Source organism: Carcharhinus amblyrhynchos, chromosome 17 (assembly GCF_965287045.1).
Source record: "Carcharhinus amblyrhynchos chromosome 17, sCarAmb.v2.hapA, whole genome shotgun sequence".
In the NCBI taxonomy this organism is placed as follows: domain Eukaryota; kingdom Metazoa; phylum Chordata; class Chondrichthyes; order Carcharhiniformes; family Carcharhinidae; genus Carcharhinus; species Carcharhinus amblyrhynchos.
Genome location: NC_137340.1, coordinates 46,778,450 through 46,797,480, shown reverse-complemented (window position 1 = coordinate 46,797,480; position 19,031 = coordinate 46,778,450). Strand labels below are relative to the sequence as shown.

General features: G+C 41.8%; 1 protein-coding gene across 1 annotated transcript in view; it reads left to right on the top strand.

The window, feature by feature from the left end:
• The window catches only part of LOC145354491 (alpha-centractin), a 55,908-nt gene continuing 36,877 nt past the window's right edge, over window positions 1-19,031 (top strand). Inside the window, exons 1-2 of the mRNA XM_080205897.1 lie at window positions 1-111; window positions 17,613-17,677. Coding sequence (XP_080062023.1) covers window positions 1-111; window positions 17,613-17,677 — 176 coding nt within the window. The remainder of the gene's footprint in view (window positions 112-17,612; window positions 17,678-19,031) is intronic.

Sequence of the window (19,031 nt, the reverse complement as noted above, 5' to 3'; positions counted from 1 at the left end):
ATGGTCCAGGGAGGCGCATGCGCGATTGCCGGCGGTGTTGAGCAAGGTTGCCGAGAGTCTGGGATGGAGTCGTACGATGTGATCGCCAACCAGCCGGTGGTTATTGACAACGTGAGTAATCGGCCGGCTCCTCTCTCTCTCTGATATAGCCGATTCACATAGGGGTGGGGAGGGGGTTTGAGGAAAAAAAGACAAGTACAGCGCGGGCAACATTTATTCAGTCAGGGGGTAAAATAAGACTTCCCATTGCCGGTCGCTGCCATGGCAGCAGCCGCGCCCCAACTGCTATTCACTGAAGGCCATTAAAATTCGCCCTTTGCCATCCTGTGCCCATTGCTTATTTTAACACCAGCAGCTTTGGCGGGATGCTGAATGTGGCTTCGATTTTACTTCGCCTCACTGTAACCGCCGCGCCGTTTCTCCCCTCTCCCCGCCCGTTAGCGAGTGGATGGAATGAAAGCCTGCGGCCTACCGCCCATGGCTGTCTTTATATGGCTTGGCTTGCCCCGCCTCACCACTGCTGATTGGCTGACTATTTGCAGTCTCGTCGCCGCTTCCGCCCGATTGGCCCGGGCCGCTGTCAATCAGTACGCCGCTTCCGGTTTCGGAAGCTGCTCAGAAATGATGATCAGTACAAAAAAAATTCCCTTAAAATGCTCCTTTTGGCAATGAAGTACAGTTTAACGTTTCTTTTTAGTGTCACAAGTAGGTTTACATTCACACTGCAATGAAGTTACTGTGAAAAATCCCCAAGTCACAACACTCCAATGCCTGTTCGGGTACATGGAGTGAGAATTTAGCATGCCCAATGCATCTAGCCAGTGCGTCTTTTGGACTGTGGGAGGAAACAGGAGCACCCGGAGGAAACCCATGCATATGTGTAGAGAACGTGCAAACTCCGCACAGTGACCCAAGCTGGGAATTGAATCCAGGTCCGTGATGCTGTGAGGCAGTAGTACTAACCACCGTGCCCCAAACAGAGTAGAATTTATAGGGAAAGAAACGCTTGCGTTTGTGTAGCATCTTTCATGACCGCAGAACATCTCAGATGGCTTTACAGCCAATCGAGTACTTTCTTTTTGAAGTCCTACTGTAATTGCTGTAATTTAGTTTATTTTGGGTGCTGTTATGATGCTGGCAGATACCTGTGACTTTAATCCCAGTGACCGACTGAAAGGATCACAAAACCAAGATCCCAAGTTTTAATACTGTTACTGAAACTAAAAGCAACATTGACTAATGACTACTTCGTGGACAACTTATACTTTAAACTAGAGAAAAGAGACTTTAAACCTGACCATCAATCTCACACCAGAGTTATACATTACTCCGGCTCTTATGTGGACAATTCATTCTCCTGGAATCAGTCAAAAGCTATTTGCTGCTCCCAATGGCTTGCTTCCTTTTACCTTTCCCAGCCAGGTAGCTTGGACAGACCTTCACAGGAAGAGTTACCCTGGAGAGTCTGCCCTCTAGCTAAAGCTAGGCAAATCTTCCAATCTTGTTTAAATCCTCAGGAATTTAGTCTATTCAATCTGAGCATGAGCTTCCACCTATCTTCTGTCTAAAGCACCCAGACTCACACTCAGGCCCTTAACCAACAGGATACTATATCCTTGGGGAACCAACTGTCAAGAAGTGATTAGACCAGAAGCCCCCAAAAAGGCGCTATCGTTGGGGAAGGTGACCTACTCCCCTGCTCCACATAATCTCCACCTGACCCAGATAAACACAGTTACTACTGCCCTAACCTATTCAATTGAGCTAAACTCGATTCAATGACACACTAGTGTAAGGGCTGACAGCCTAAGGATACTCATGTCACTCTTATACATTGAACAACGCAAGCTACCCCTATCTCTAGGCACCCCAGAGGTGCCATTAACAAGGTTCCATTCATTTTCCCTCGTTAAAGCAGCCCTAATACCTATATTTCATGAGCCAAGTAATCTAGTAACCACTGTCACTACCCTTGCAGTCTAGTAAATGATAGAAGATCAGCCTAAGAAAGGCAAGCTATCCAAGGATTAACCGACCACACCCGGGCATCACCAGTACATATTTCGCCTACTCCAACAATACCACAAGCATCAATGACAGGAAAATATCCCAGTCTTTTCCAAGAAACATGATTCTGACCGTATCTTCATTGGAGATGAGCAAGGATTCCTTAATCCCAAAAATAACAGAAGGACAAAAGAAAGCATGACATTATTAGTTCTGAGGGGGATTTTCTTCACCCCCCCGTGAGGACTTATAAGGCCATACCAACCGCCTCTATACCAGACCACCAACCTCCCAGCCTTTGTGGTGCTGCTCATCTATAAATAAAGTGAAGGGTGCCAAAACTATACTCCCTCAGTGCAGAAGCAAAGATTACAGCACACAAAGAAAGATAAATACCACGGAACTGTCATTTCATACAACCAACTCAACATGCTCCCAAATGGAAAGAAGAATACCTACAAACAAATCCCAAATGGGAATCTCTCTGTATTGCAAACACTGAAACTCAAGAATTAGAATTTGACACAGCATCTAAGGTAGGGTGAGTACAACACATCGAAACCAAGATGGAATGCAAACAGTAATACACCTTAAACTAAGGCCTCCTCCTCTCCACCATCTGAACATGTGGACAAATACCATCAAAGAAAAAAATGGACAATCTTGTTTTCCACAGTGTAACAGGATAACAGGCAATAAGCACCTCTGTACTCACGTATACACCCTTGTCTGGATGAAAGACAATATCATGAGTAAAATCACATGAGAACAAAGTTCAGGATTAATGATGAACAGCAGGATAATATAACCATCCACCGAGTGATAAAGACCAAAGCCATTACAGGATCATCGATCAACAGACAGAATCCACCCAGAGTTTCACCAAAGCCTTTGCACCGTTGGCATGTCGTCCCCCCAAAGTCCCGATAAAACAAAACCTAGGCCCTGGCAGGTGGCAGAGACCCCTCGTATCCTGCCCATCTTGATGAACACTGAGAACAAGACAAGTGTTCAGAATCTTAAACTGACCCCAGCTTTGAAGACCAAATACAATTGCTCCATCCAATTCGAAACGCCCAACCTTCAAATTGAGATTGTAAAAGTGAGGCAGCTAGTTCTCAGCTATAGCCAGAAATTCATTCTTCAGGATACAGGGCACATGGATACTCCTTCTCTGGCTCCACCTCCCTGAATCAACCAGGATGTTTGACATTATCATGCAGTGGGAGTTTCAAGGAGCCCCCAGCGACAAAATTGCCCTCTTGATTGACAAGATTCTCTTCTCCATTTCATCCGTTCTCTTTAGATATCTTGCAGTTCATCAATGTGAGCACCAGTAATCTGTGTTGGGGAGCTGAGACTGTTGTCCACAAATTCATTCACTATGCAGCCATCATCTCAATGCCTACAGCATTGCTGAAGCTCAGGTCTGCTCACCAGTGAAACTGCCACTGCAAACTGGGCCCCACGCTGTCTGTCTCTGATTGCCTCAATTAAACGAGGATTTTCTTGATTTAACTCAGCTCCCCATTGCCAAACTTTGGTCAGGATCTTCCAGAAACGTAGCACAGATTATACACATCAGGATCAAATAATTAATGGGTTGTACATCAAGATTTAAAAAAAAAACACACATGAAAACACAGCTGCTCATGCACTTACATCGTGTGGCCCCATGGAAGTAGTTTTTAATGGTGATGTGCTTGTTCTATTCCTGCTGCCACAGGGCCCCTGCTGCTATAGCTTGGCATGGTGATCTTAGCCTTACAGACTGGGAGAATGAGCAGCAGCCGTATTGGTAAGGTCCATGTGTAGCGGCAAACTTTCTCCAGGAGCTTTCTTGTTGCAATCTCCCTCCTTATTGTGAGGTGGTGGGATATTACTCAGCACTGGGAGCCTTGGGAGTTGAATTTGTCAGAGGGTACCTGAGATGAAACGCATTGTTGTGTTGCGCAGGGTATTTTATAATCATTGGAACTCAGAAGAATGAGGGGGGATCTTATAGAAACATATAAGATTATGAAGGGAGTAGACAAGATAGAAGCACAGAAGTTGTTTATTTTGGCAAGTGAAACTAGAAGTTGGGGGTAGGGCCTCGAAATAAGAAGGAGCAGATTTAGAAATGAGTTGAGGAAGAATTTCTTCACACAAAAAGTTGTGAATCTGTGGAATTCCCCACCCAGTGAAGCAGTTAAGGCGATCCCATTGAGTGTTGTTAAGGCAAGGATAGATAAATTTTTGAACAATAAAGGAATTAAGGGTTATAGTGAACAGGCGGGTAAGTGGAGCTGAGTCCACAAAAAGATTAGCCATGATCTTATTGGGTGGCTGAGCATGTTCGAGGGGCCAGATGGCCTACTCCTGCTCCCTACGTTCTTATTAGTTCTTATCTACAAGACTGGTATGTTGTACCATACTGATGTACAGTATTCTGCAGTCTAGCAGATGATGGTAAGAGCTGAGGTCCTTATGGTTGGAGCATCTGTACCCCACGAAGAGCAGTAAGTTTGCTGATCTTTGCTGCTGAGTTGCTCAGATGTTTTTTGTATGTCAGAATTTGGTCATGGGTAACACCAAGATAAACGGGATGTTCATGATTCAGTTTCTTGCCATTCAAGGAGATATTGAGTTCCCTCTTGGCACTGGCATTGTGGAAGTGGAATATACTTAAGACTATTTTGTTGCGGCTGGGTTGAAGGTGCCATGTCCCACAGTAGTTGGCCAGCTTTGCAGCATCGTTGTTTAGTGTTGTCTCTAGTTTAGCCTGAGAGACGTGGCAGATATCGACAGCATAGATGAACATCTGACACATTGTTGGAGGCAGATCATTGATATAGAGATTGAAAAGGGTTGGAGCTAGAAAAGATCACTGGGGAAGGCCGATGGACTATTTACTCCAGGTGCTTGTCTGATCTGCCTTGTGCACCCTGAACTGTCTATCTCAGAGTAACAGTTTGATGGCGTCAGTAATCTGTGGGAGGACCCTTGAAATTTTGATAAGGACACCAGTGTTTCTAAATCGTGTCGTATGCTGCAATGAGATCAAGAAAGATAGCATCTGTTCTGACCTGAGTTTCAAAGCCATTTTCAATGAAGATGGTTGGGATAAGGACCTGGTCCCATGTGCTCCACCCTCGCTGAATGCCAGCCTGATCAGCTTTCAAGATTTTCTCCACCTCTGGCTCTATCCTCTGTACTAAAATGTCACCATTCTGTTTCCCTCATCTGTTTCATTTTTTAAAAAGTTTGTACAATAGGTTTTCAGGCATTTGATTAGTTCTGTTTTATGTAGATCATATAGTAAAGGCACAATGATTAGCACTGCTGCCTTACAGCGCCAGGGACCCAGGTTCGATTCCTGACTTGGGTCACTGTCTCTGTGGAGTTTGCATGTTCCCCTCATGTCTGCATGGGTTTCCTCCACATGTTCTAGTTTCCTCCCGCAATCTGAGAAACGTGCTGGTTAGGTGGTGATTAGGGAAATTTCACAGTAACTTCATTGTAATGTTAGTGTAAGCCTTACTTGTGACTAATAAATAAACTTAAAGGTTGATCTTACCGTTCAGCTTGGACAACAAAATCATTATGGAATCGAATGTTTGTAATTGCACCACACTACCCTTAGGGAATGGGATTAGATTGTAATATAAAGGTAAAAGCAAATTATTGCAGATGCTGGAATCTGAAACAAAATGCTGGAAAATCTTAGCAGGTCAGACAGCACCTGTGGGGAGAGAATAAGAGCTAACATTTCAAATCTGGAAGATTCCTCATCAGGGTTAAATTGTAGTTTGGGAGGAGCATGCAGTGATGGATTTGCATCCCACCCATGGTAAGTTGCTGACTTTGGTGGCTCATTAAGAATGTTGTTTTGTTTGATCTAATTTTTTTTTGAAATTGCAAAGTATACTTCAATTGATAGCGGATCATAATATCATAATTACCATGTGTAATGCAAACTAGATGGGATAGTTCTTTGAAATATGCCTTGTTTTATCACCCAGAAATATCAGCATTAACACTCCCAGGTTAGCTTTAGCACTGCCCAACAATTAGTTTACCCAGATTTCAGAAGACTATGTTGGCCCAACATCAGTTTTATTCTGCACCATCCCGTACCTCTAAATGGGTTTGATTATTTATTGATGGATCACTCACAGCTTTGTGCTATAGGTGTAGACCTGCTAAGAACTGCAGTGAGGCTCAAATACGTTTGCAAAACCCATGTGGGCTTTGAGCTGAGCAACAGTCACCCAGTACCTCCCTCTAAATTCATTGACACTAGATAACATAAACACAACTCTAAGTCACAATCCCAGGGCCAAATTCACAAACTTACAAAGATTCATAAAAATCCTCATTTACCACTTCTACCAAAATGTTAAAATCAAATTAATCATATAGAAAATTTAGAGTGTATGATAACAAAGCTTAAGTTTTAAAGTTTACTTATTAGTGTTACAAGTTGGCTTACATTAATGTGCAGACTCCGCACTGACAGTGACCCAAGCTGGGAATTGAACTCAGGCCCTGGGACAGTGAGGCAGCAGCGCTGACCACTGTCTTCATGCTACCGTGCTGCCCTTTCTGACCAAGGAGTTCAAATGTCACCCTTGAGTTTTTCAATCACGACTTTGTTTTGGAGTGGAGTCGCAATTATTAAATTTGAAAATGTGGCAGCCAGTCTGTGATTAGCAAAATCTCACAAACAGCAAATGAGATAGATGTTTATGTGACCTGCTTTTGGTGCTGTTTGTTGATGGAGAATTGCTGGCTAACACCAGGAGATTGCCTTGTTTCTCTTTGGGAACTTATATGTGTATTTTAACTGTAGAAAGGGCCTTGGTTTAATATCTCGATCAAAGGACAATACCTCCAATTATGCTGCGGTGTGCTAAAGTGCAACCTGCATTATACATTGAAATTCTGGAGAGAACAGATGGGAATGCTTCAACCCATGATCTTCTGACTTGCACCAAAGCTGCCAGTCATGGGTTGGAAGTAGTCTTCTTAATTCTGAGACAGAAGATTGTGGTTTTAAGTGCCACACCAGGACTTGAGCACCTAATCTAGGCTGATAGCTCAGTTCAGTACTGAAGTAATGTTATATTGTTTCTCAGTTGAACCGAGGCACATTGGCCGTATTGAGTGAATGAAAAGAATCCCACGGTACTATTTGAAGAAGAACAAGGAAGTTTCCTGTGTCGTTGGCCAACATTTCTCCCTCAACCATATTCACTAAACAGTGAACAGTAATCTGGTCATTAAGCTCATTAGTCTCATGGTGTTTGCACATACATTTTCCTGCAGTATAGTGGTGACTACACTTTAAAAAGCTACTTCACTGGCTATGAACCAGCGCCATGAAAGGTGCTCCTTAAATCTTTTCCTTCCACAGGGCTGTACTCACTGAGTAAATATACAGCCAGCTCTGATATTGAGTCACTGTTGAGAAAATGTCAGTTTTGAACCCTAGGGGTTAATTGTTAGGTCCTAATGGTGGCGAGGCTGGTGGCATGGAAACGTATTGCATCAGCTAGTGTGCTGGTGGCCACCTGGCTGATCTGCTGACTCCATGCCATCCTCAGGCATGGATGGTGGGTGGCTGGGCTACCTACCTGCAAGTGAAGAGTGGCCAATTAGGAGCCCTGCAAGACCTAATAAGGCCTGTTGTCTGAGGGTTACTGGGATTTTCCAGGTAGCCTTGAAGCCCTCTGAGACGTTAGGGATGAGGTTAGCTGCCTGGTGATTTCCTGACACGAGACAAAGAGGGGCCAATGCTCCAGGCATGCTTTGTGCCCCCTGCCAGCCTGGCTTCAGCTGCAAGCCACCTTGTGGAAGGACTACCTTCACATTAATGGCAGAACCAAAAGATCCCATCGGTGGGAAGGACTGGAAGATTCTAGTTGACGTTTAAAAGGAATTAAAACGGGCAGACCACCATACATCCACCTAGGCACTGGAAATGAGAACTGCAAACCGACCACTATTGTCCCCCTCACTGACATCTGTGACTTGTACCAAAATTGGGAGAGCTATTCCCCTGACTAATCAAGCAACTGCCTGATATAATCATACTCATGAAATCATACCTTACAGACAATCTCCCAAACACTACCGTCACCACCCTTTGGTATATCCTTTCCCACCAGTAGAACAGACTCACCAGAGGTAGCAGCGGCACTGTGATATGTAGTTAGGATGGAATTGGCCTTGGAGTCCTTGTCATTGGGATCTGAAGTCAATGTTATGCATGCATGCACACACACACATACACACGCACACGTGTGTGCACACAGATGCTAAACACCAATTAGAAGAAACACTGAGGTGGCAAAGATTCAGAATGTATTCTGGATGTTAGACCTAAATATCCAACACCAAGAGTAGCTTATGTAGTAGCACTATTTTTTTAGAAGGTTATTGATTAGTCACAAGTAGGTTTACATTAACACTGTAATGAAGTTACTGTGAACATCCCCTAATCATCACACTCTAGTGCCTGTTCCGAGTTGTCGTGACGTGGAGATGTCGGCGTTGGACTGGGGTAAGAAGTCTCACAACACCAGGTTAAAGTCCAACAGGTTTATTTGATAGTAAACGCCACAAACTTTCAGAACGTTGTTCCTTCGTCAGATGAGTGGAGTGTTGCTTTCAAACAACCGCACAACCTCAAATAGACCACTGTCTGCAGCAAACTACCCAGCCTCCAGGAGAACAGTGACCACAACACCACACAACCCTGCCACAGCAACCTGTGCAAGACATGCCGGATCATCGACACAGATGCCATCATCTTGCATGAGAACACCATCCACCAGGGACACGGCACATCCTCTTGCAAATCGGCCAATGTTGTCTACTAATATGGTGCAGGAAAGGATGTCGCAAAGCATGGTACACTGGGGACACCATGCAGACGCTACGACAACGGATGTATGAACACCGTTCGACAAACACCAGGCAAGACTGTTCCCTTCCTGTTGGCGAACACTTCAGCAGTCACGGGCTTTCGGCCTCTGATCTTTGGATAAACATTCTCCAAGGCGGCCTTCATAATATATGACAGCGCAGAGTCGCTGAGCAGAAACTGATAACCAAGTTCCACACACATGAAGATGGCCTGAACCGGGATCTTGGGTTCATGTCACACTATCTGTAACCCCTATGACTTGCCTGAACTTGCAACATCTCACTTACTGTCCTGTCTGGAGACAATACATATCTCTTTAACCCATACTTAATGCTATCTCCACTCACATTGTCTGCACCTTGAAGACTTGAATAACAGGTTAGCTGTGAAGACTCACATTCTAATCAGTATCCTGTAAACTGTGTGTGCCTTTATATGCCCTGTTTGTGATCAGAACTCTCCACTCACTTGACGAAGGAACAGCATTCTGAAAGCTTGTGGCGTTTACTATCAGATAAACCTGTTGGACTTTAACCTGGTGTTGTGAGACTTCTTATTGTGTTTAGCCTGTTTGGGCACACAGAGGGAGAATTTAGTTTGGCCAGTGTACCTAACCAGCACGTCTTTTGGACTGTGGGAGGAAACCGGAACATCCAGAGGAAACCCATGCAGTTTCCACAAGATACTGCAAAGGCTATTAGCCCTGACAATATTCCAGCAATGGTACTGAAGACTTGTGCTCCAGAACTAGCTGTACAGCTGTATTCCTTGCATCTACCTGGTGATGTGGAAAATTGCCCAGATGTATCCTCTCCACAAAATACAGGTTAAATCCACCAAGACCAGATGCTGCCCATCAGCTATCTGTTGATCATCAGCAAAGCGATCAAAGGTCTCGTTGATAGTGCTATCAAATAGTACTTACTGATGAACAGCGCCACAGTGTGTACAAGATGTACATTAGCAACTCATCAAGGCTCTTTCAACAACTTTCCAAACTTGCGTCTCCAAACATCAAGGACAGGGGTAGTAGATGCATGGGAATACCACCATTTGCAAGTTCCCTCCAAGCCACACAGCATCTGGCTTGGAACTATATCACAGTTTCTTCACTGGAATGGACTGCAGAGGTTCAAGAAGGTGATTCACTGTCACTTCCCAAGGGCAGTTAGGGATGGGCAATTAATGCTGGCATAGCCAGCGATGCCCATGTTCTGTGACTGAATGAAAAAGGGTAACTGCTTCACAGTGCACACTGTTCTGATCCCTTTTTAATCCTGATGTCAGAGTCTTGAAATCTAGGGGAAAATCCTCCTGAGTTTGTGCTGTGTTTTCTGATCAGAGCCAATGAGCAGTCAAGGTGTGTAATTTGTTCATATCACCCTTAATGCTGGGAGGAAAAACTGCTACTGCCTTTTCTGATTGTTATTTGCTTGTGCTTTCTGGGTAATTAATATATCAGCATTGTATAAAGATAACATCAGTTTGGCTCTGATGTCCCTATGTCCTATATAATACCCTGACATTCCCTGTAATGTCTTGCTGTGAACAATGGCTGTTTGATTAAAATAACTGAGGCCTCTGTCAGGTTTGGAATAAATGCCACATCATGAATCAGCACCTTCAGGAGAGGAAAGCTAGTGGAAAAAATAAATGAGAGATTCAAGCCACGTTAATGAAATCCCAAAATGAGATTACAGCTTTGAAATCACTCCTATGTGTTTGGGTTTTTAAATTAATATTATCTATGTTATTGGGATAATTTAATTCTGTCCTCTCATTTCTTACTCCTTATTGCAGTGGTCAACATTGACCAAGATTTTATTGGGCAGCTGATTGCAAAGTAATATTTAAAATAAAATGTTATGTCTATACTTCATATTGTTGCTGTCAAGACTGCCAATTTTTATTTTTTTTTACATATTTCTGTTTGTCACATCCTAATTTTTTTCTCTCAACTACTTTTTTTAAAAAGAAATTCCGAATTACACTGCAATAAAATGAATTCTTTAAGATATACTTGCCATCTCAGTGCCCGCTGAGGCTCAGATTCAGAAAAAAAGATGATGTTTAAATGTTGGTTTTGAAATTAGACAGTGCCAGGAAATTAAATCTTTGATTTTGTCTTCTCAGACAGGGAATACAAATTAAGGAGCTAATGTTGAAATAGTACAGGATCTTAGTTTGGTTGTGGTTGGAATATAGAATCCCTACTTTGGTGGTTTATAAAGTCCTCCCAAGTGTACAATCTACCCCGAGGTGGACAATACCAGGCTGCTTCCAGGACCCAGCCAACTAAGGATGATGAGCAAGCTGCAGAATGCCATTGGGAGTGCCAGAGGCTCTGTGTGGCCACTGTCACTGTGGATAGGGTTAGTTTAGTTTAGTTTATTTACAGGTGTCACAAGTAGGTTAATTGTAACACTGTAGTTAAGTTACTATGAAAACCCCCTGTCGCCACACCCTGGCGCCTGTTCGGGTACATTGAGGGTGGTGCACCCAACCAGTATGTCTTTCGGACTGTGGAATCCGGACCACCCCAAAGAAACCCATGCAGACAAGGGAGAATGTGGAGACTCTGCACACACAGTAACCCAAGCCAAGAATCAAACCTGGGTTCCTGGAGCTGTGAGGCAACAGTACTAACCACTGTGCCATCCCCAATATGAGTATGCCTTAAGGTGTTTTAAATGCTTGACAAGCTGTAGCCACATCATCTCTCTGGCAGTCAGAGAGATGCCAGAGGTGGTTGCCTGCTGACAGGAAGCCATCTCCAGGCACTTGCTAGCTTCAGCGGGTGGAAAGCATCCGCATTCAGTTTTGAAATGCATGGATCAAGTCTTCTATTTGCACATTCCCACCTCTTGCCTGAGCCAGGGTGTGACTGGAAACAGTTACCCACTCGGCAATGGTGGGTAACTAATTATCAGTAATTAAATCCCTACTTATGGGCAAATTGATGCTGCCACCCTCTCCCACCAAAGCTGTCTCTATGACTCCATTCTAAGGTGTAGTAAGAGATAGTTGTGAAAAGAGGCTTCAAATGCTTTGACTTCTTCACCAGTTTTCAGGATTTGACTTAGAATTGCAGTTAAGAAGAATTTACAACAAAGAAATAGTCCATTTGGCTTATTATATATTTGGCCTGATATTAAATTCCTTTTTCTATTTTTGATATGTAAAAGTGAAGGAAATAGTGATTGATTGTTTCCACAAATTGGATAAATCGGAATGATAGGATCCAAATTGAAAATAATCTTAAGCGGAGATTCTTTGTAACAACATTGTATGCTCCACATGATTATTCATGATGTGGGTATGCTGGCGTTGGACTGGCGTAAACACAGTAAAAAGTCTGACAACACCAGGTTTTAGTCCAACCTATTTATTTGATAATATTCTCACAAGCTTTCACCTGACGAAGAGGGTAACCCCTCGAAAGCTTGTGAGAATATTATCAAATAAATAGGTTGGACTAAAACCTGGTGTTGTCAGACTTTTTACCACATGATTATTGACATAGAGTCCACACATTCTCTTAAAAAGCAATTGGATGCAGTAACTGCTTCCAAAAGAGGAACTGCAATCAACAGAGAATGAGAAGACAAGTAGGATTATACTGGATAGTTCATGGGGAAAATGTTACTGGCACATATTTGATAGTTTAAATGTTCCTTCATTATGTGCTATAAGATTCTGTAATTAACCAATGCATAATTAACACTATATGAAATATAGAATCAGAGAACTCTCACAGTACTGAAGGAGGCCATTTGGCCCATTGAGTCTGTACCGACCATAATCCCGTAACTCCACACGTTCACTGCCCCGACACGAGGGTCAATTTAATATTGACAAATCTACCTAACCGACACATCTTTGGACTGTTTGCTTTTGCAGTCCTTTAAGAACACAGAAATTCCACATGCTTGTGTTAACTGAAGATGTGTTAATATTTACACAGTGATGAATTTAAAGCCACTATGAAATTTGAAATGAATCAAAATAAAGTGATTATACGCACAAATCTAAACCTCCATTTATTGCATGCTAATGTATAGACATTGGGGCTTGTGCTTAGGCTGAATTTAACGAATATATCCCTTCTCCAGTCCATTGTGTTGTCTTACTGCACTCCTGGGTCTTAATCTTTTTTTATTTAAATTTTTGTTTTATAGTGCAACCTTTTCCCTGCTGCCCTGCCCTACCCAATATTTCAATTTAAGCTTCAGTGCTAGTCGCCATCCTGACCTTTAACTCAACGCTGACTGCCCCCTCAACTTCGGAATATTAGTATGGGAGAATTGCTAGTAATTTGTATATGAATTTAAAAATATACATGGATTGACACCAATGCTTCTCTCACCAGAAAAAGTCTTAAATACTTGTATTGTGAAAATTTTGTGCTATACTGATAGCTCCTTTGTGTGGCTCTAAAGAGAACTTGAAGGAATTCTTTGAAAAAAACTACCATTACAGTTTCAATTGCAGAGAGATTAGTGTGTTGTTACAAGGTTTATTCAGCACATTGGTACCATTACCCCATAGGAAAAGTCATGCTTGAGCCAAGAGTTGGGCCAATACATCTCTTTTTCAATATTCTTAATTCATCCAGCTTTTGCTTTCATCAAAGCTCTGCCAGTATTTTACCCCAATGTTATATCTAACTCAGAATACTCTCAGCCCTAGTTTGAAAGAAGTATAACTGCACTGTTGGGTATATTTCACAGTTTCAGTGGATGTGCTGTACATTTTTTACACTTTTATACATTTCCGAAATTTTAGTGGAAGAAGTTGCTTAGTGTTGCTGAGTGAGAACTTGATGCCTGATTGATATCTTACAGTCTTTGTTATAAAGCAGTGGTTCTCAAACTTTTTTTGTGCATGGACTACTTATGTGGAACAAAAGATTGCAAGGATCACCAGTTGCTCCTGCCCTGCTTTTCTTTGCCCCTGCAAAAAAAACTCATTAGAAGGGGGGGAATAGAGGGATATGGACCAAGTAATGGCAGAAGGCTTTTTTTAGTTTAGTTAGGGCATCACAACCAGCAAGGCTTGGAGGGTCTGTTCCTGTGTTGAACTTTTCTTTGTTCTTTTATTATAATGGAAAATTATGAAAACTATAAATATATTGCTTTTTTTTGCTACTATTATAAATGTATGCATTTTTAAAAATCAAAAATAATGTTTATTAATTCATGTCAGAAACAAAAATTATATGTGCTTTCCTATGCTAAACATTAATACTACACGCGAACATGTTTATTTGAAACGTTCTGATATGTGTTATATAATCATCATGATAATTTTCATCTGAGAAGCTAGTACATATCTTCCATCCATATTAATCAAACAAAATCAACAGTCACATAAATCCTGCTTATAAAACATAATTGTCGTTGCTTGCTCTTCTGACGATTTGTGCCACACACTCAGGAGTGGTCTGATTGAATGATATCATGCAAGTGATTGGGATGAGGCGTTTAGCCTGTTCTCTTGTATGTCCGCAGCTGTGGCATTGTGTGTCAGCGACTTGAATTTTGGACCTTTTGAGAATGTCAATATCATGAACGTTTTCGTAGATTACGCCATTCTTTTTTGTTAACGAATGTGGAAATTACATAAATTTAAAAATAATTAGAATTAAGGTGACTCCTTTGTGTTGAATTTGTACTGGTAAATGTTGGAACATGCATTATTTTTATCCCCCACATGTACGAAAAAACAATCCCACGTTGGTTAACTCCGACTCTCTGCCATAGTATCTAGGGAACAGGCAGTTCCTTGGAGTGACTCAGAGTTTGTGCAGCCGGCTATGCTCTAAACCGGGAGCCTTACTAGCAGACCATCACCATCTGCTTCTTTTGATTAATTTGTCACCAGAGAATTTAAACAATCAAGGGAAGAAATAACTAGTAGTTACTGGTTTTGAACCATTTCAAAATGAAAGACAAAAAATAAAACATTAATGTCGATATCTGGTGGACTACAGCTATAGAACCACCCTGAATGAACAAAGTACAAACAATATCCTTTACTACAAAAGGCACAATATTTACTACTTGATACATGTTATCTGAATCCCAAATTGTATCTTAGCTTTGAATTTCCCTGTGCTTGATTAAGAACAGCAGAGCAGGACAAGGTTCATATGTGAACTTTGATAGTATTTTCTACTTTTTCATCTATTCATACAAGATATGAATAATATACCTGAATGTTTACCATATCTCTATCCAATTTGTGATTTATTTTGGACGAATTTGCATAAGATGAGAAAGATGTGAAATTTTCTGCTTCAAATTATTTTTGAGAATTTGAAGACAATTTTAGAAGTATGCTGCATAATACATATTATCTTTAAGGATTCTGATCAGCTCAACTGAATATTTGAGAAACATTTTTTTAAAGAAGTACTTTACAATAGAATACATACTGCATCAGTTGATGTCAGTCACTTGAAAAGAAAATAGCAATCAAATTACTTTTTAAGTCTAAAAGCTGCTGTCATTTGGCTAATGTACCAATATGATTGTGGAAAGATTATACTAAAGCCATTACATTTTAATGTCATGAGATCCACTGTTTGGAGATGAATTTCTTCTAGGCTTTGTTCTTTATTTTTAATGCACTGGTTAATACTTTTGTGTTAAACCCTTGTTTAGGCTATTTTAGTGCCGATGTTAACCTGTGCTAATTAATCTGCTTAAAATAGCGCAGAAAGTAAATTAAACTATACTATGTATTACTCTCATCAAATTAAATCATCACAACCACTGCCAGCAATTGTTCCACCACTGGTACTTCCTCATAATGATCAAGCTCAAAATGTTCTCTGCAGTGGTTTATTATGGAATCTTATTGAATCATTGGCTTGCTCATATAACCCTCACAGTTATTTTCCTGTAATTCCTGTAAAAAAAAACACAATAGGTGGAATTTTCCCCAAAAGTGTGTCAGGTTTTGACTGAAAACCGGTGTTTCTCTTGACAGAGAAACAGCCAGATTTTCCTAACAAAAGCAGTCTTTTGCACTGGCATTCTTGAGGAGTGGGGCCTACAGCAGCAAGGTCAGTTCCACAGAAAGGGTGCCCTGATCTCAACAGGTCCCCACCCCACTATCAGTTATCACCAGCAATTCCATCCTCCCCCAATCCCATTGTTGCCTTGTCTCTGACAGTGCCAACCTAGCACTGCCCTACTGTGTCTCTGAGCATCTGGGAGGCCTCTATGCTGGCCTCTGTGCCCTTGCTGTGATCATCTCGATTGCTGGAGAGTAGTAATGATTCCCGCCAGTGTAATGTAATGCTGGTGGGAGTAGGGAAGGATCTGATGCTCCTGGAAGCTATAGCATAATGCCTTTAGGAATATTTAAATCTGTACAAATTAATGCTAATCAGATTCACACCTTCACAGAACATGCATCTAATTTTGTTGCCGGCAGGGGCTGGAGAAGATCTCATTCTGAGATATTCCCAGCGCAGATCCCGTTATGACCCTCTCACGAGAATTTGCAGCCATAACGGGATTTATACCCAAGGCGAATAGGCTCTGAGAATTGAACCCAATGTCGTTTCATTAATGCGACTTAAGAAAAATAGCAGTGTTGTGATGAGGATTTCAGTGGCCCTTCATATTGGGTGAGAGATTCTCATACAATGCCCACTTGAACTATGACAAAGCACCCAGAAATACAGCTTGTAGATTTAGATATTTTAAACTTGAGCTGTGTTTCAAAGGAGCATTCTAAGTGACATGATACCAATTTGTTCTATTGGTAGCACAGTTTTGTGAGCTGATGGGAGCAGTTTGAGCTGCTACATTAAGAATATCACACAAGAAATGCAAATTAAGACATCTAAATGATTTGGTTAAATGTGATTTCTGCCACAAAGTTTTGGTTGAATAAGTTAAATATCACCAGTGGTAATATTGCATCCTGAAATGTATCAAAATGCAGGCTGGCATCTTGAGAACACCTCTCAAACTCGCAACTCCTTAGAAGGTTTGCAACTCCATGGGAACACCACCACCTCTAATTTCCATTCCAAGTCACACACCTTCCCCATCGTGGAAATATATTGACATTCCTTCATTATCACTGGGTCAAAGTCCTAACGGCAGTGTGGAAACAACTTCACCATTTGGACTGCAGTGCTTCAAGGCGGTTCATCACTGTCCCTTGTTCACATACAGTGAATGCTTGTTTTGCCAGCGACACCTACATCTCATGAATGAATAAAAAAAAATTCTTATTGAGTTGCAAGTGGCACATTGGAAATTCCCTTAGTATTTGCTGTTTTAGCGAAAATAATTGATATTGTGTTAGAGCACAAGTTTGCAAGCTGAGATCTGTGGGAGAACTAGATCATCACATTTCCAGTATGTTTGTGGACTGACAAACTATGAGCTCAGTATCTGGAGAATTCTGTATGCTGTATTCTTCTGTATTTACAAAATCACTACATATTATTCATTAAGCAGCAATTCTGCAACGGTGACACATTTTCCATTGAGAAGCAGACACTGTCCTTTGGAGGTTAGGATAGAATCACTGAGTTCACTTACCAGTAATTACAAGAAGTCCCTGTGGACAAACCACTAATCACAGAGGGCTGTCACACTGAAAATTTACAAACCAAAGTAGGAAAGTCTACGTGTTCATATTCATGCATGTTTACACTTTGTTCTAGGGCTCTGGTGTTGTCAAAGCTGGCTTTGCGGGTGATCAGATTCCAAAGTACTGCTTTCCTAATTAGTAAGTATCTTTCTGTTACTATATATATTTTTTAAAGTATTTGTACTGGAATTGTGTGACTTGTATGTATGAACATTGTAAACCAGGGGAAAGTACTAGCTCTACACCGGTCACATTTTTCAGGTGACAACTACTGTTTCTGATGTCAAACTTTGGGAAATCCATAACCTGATTCTCAAACGGCTCACTGTTAAGCTTTATAACACTTTGTAGCAATAACGTAGTGTTGTCTGGAAACAGGCGGACACTTCAGCCAGTTGGGTGCCCTTACTCATCAGATGGACAAAGGACAAGATCCAGTCCATGAATCAATCCAAATTTTATTGACAAATCCTTATCACACAAATCATATTCAGAAACAACTCTTAACTTCCCAATATAACAATACTTCATGCTATCTGTCTGACATTTCTAATATTCCCCGTATCGATGAACTTGACCGAGTTGTCAGGTCTGATTCTGCTGTCTCTCACTTTCAGACTCAGGGTCTTCTTCATGAAAGTTGGTCTTGCATGCCCTCTTCCATCGTCACTGGTCTCTGCCTAGTCTTTGCTGGGGGTCGAGTCTTTGCTGGGGACTGAGTTGAGTTTTCACTGGGGGTGGCTTCCAGGTTATTTTCTTATCCCCTCTTCGAGCCTTTTTCTGCATTTCAGCAGTGAGGTCACTGGGCGGCAATCAGAGTATCCGATAGGATTACTGATTCCATATATGGAAATCGCCAATGCCCCCTAATGATTATCCTCAGGTGCATGGCACATAGCCTCATTCCATATAGGGTAACAGTAGGAATCTAAGGTGCCAGAGAGTTTGGTTGAAACTGGGGAATACACAGATATTGTCCTTATTTGGTTAGTGTTGAATGCTTCTGGTTCCAGCTACCAGGGCAAGTCCAGGTTTACGCCTGCTTGCCTCTAAGCTGTACCTGTGTTTTAAACTTGGCTGTCCAAATTCTCATCAGGCCTGGCTGCAGAAGCTGTTGACTGCTGTTTAATTTAGATTGTCCAACTCTATGCCGGGTCTAGTTGCTCAGGCTGTTGGCTGGTTGGCCACAATGGTTGTAATATCACATGCAATAAGAACTGTTGCTAAAAGTTACCTTTACAAACTTTGATTTGACAATGTATGTATGGGAAATGTTGGTGTTAAAATGTAATTTGTTGTTGCTGTTGGTTTTTTTGGGAAAGTACAGCAGCAACTCATCTTAAAACTCCTTCAGAGACTCGGCTGGCCAAACTACCACACTCAGGCCGGAATTTTACCGGCACACCTACCTAAGTCTCGTAAGATTGCACCCAAGGCCATTGGAGAATGCCATTCTGTGAGCCTCGCCTGCTCGACATTGGTAAAATCAAGG